Genomic DNA, 242 nt, shown 5'->3' on the forward strand with positions numbered 1-242 from the left:
TGATGGTGTTCTTCAGTAGACTGATTTTGACCGGCCTCGAGTCCAGGACTGCTGCTAGTTCTTGGGACGGGCTCTGAGGCGCATGTAGAGAAGAGGAGGTGGAGGAGGAGTGGGGGAGGGGTAGAGAGAACAATCATCAGGGCTGGGGTGTGGTGGGCTGTCTCAGCTGGCAGAGGGGCACCCAGTCCCCGCTGTGGGAGGAGGTTGGAGGGCTGGCCTGCAGGGTCACTGCCCCTCCGCCC

General features: G+C 62.4%; 1 protein-coding gene across 1 annotated transcript in view; it reads right to left on the bottom strand.

The window, feature by feature from the left end:
- Window positions 1-4: 4 nt before the first annotated feature.
- Window positions 5-242, bottom strand: part of LOC113219559 (golgin subfamily A member 8S-like) — a gene marked incomplete at both ends in the record, with an annotated part of 1305 nt that continues 1067 nt past the window's right edge. The window contains one exon of the mRNA XM_026450760.2: window positions 5-73. Coding sequence (XP_026306545.2) covers window positions 5-73 — 69 coding nt within the window. The remainder of the gene's footprint in view (window positions 74-242) is intronic.

The sequence above is a fragment of the Piliocolobus tephrosceles genome, unplaced genomic scaffold (genome assembly GCF_002776525.5).
Source record: "Piliocolobus tephrosceles isolate RC106 unplaced genomic scaffold, ASM277652v3 unscaffolded_24663, whole genome shotgun sequence".
NCBI lineage: Eukaryota > Metazoa > Chordata > Mammalia > Primates > Cercopithecidae > Piliocolobus > Piliocolobus tephrosceles.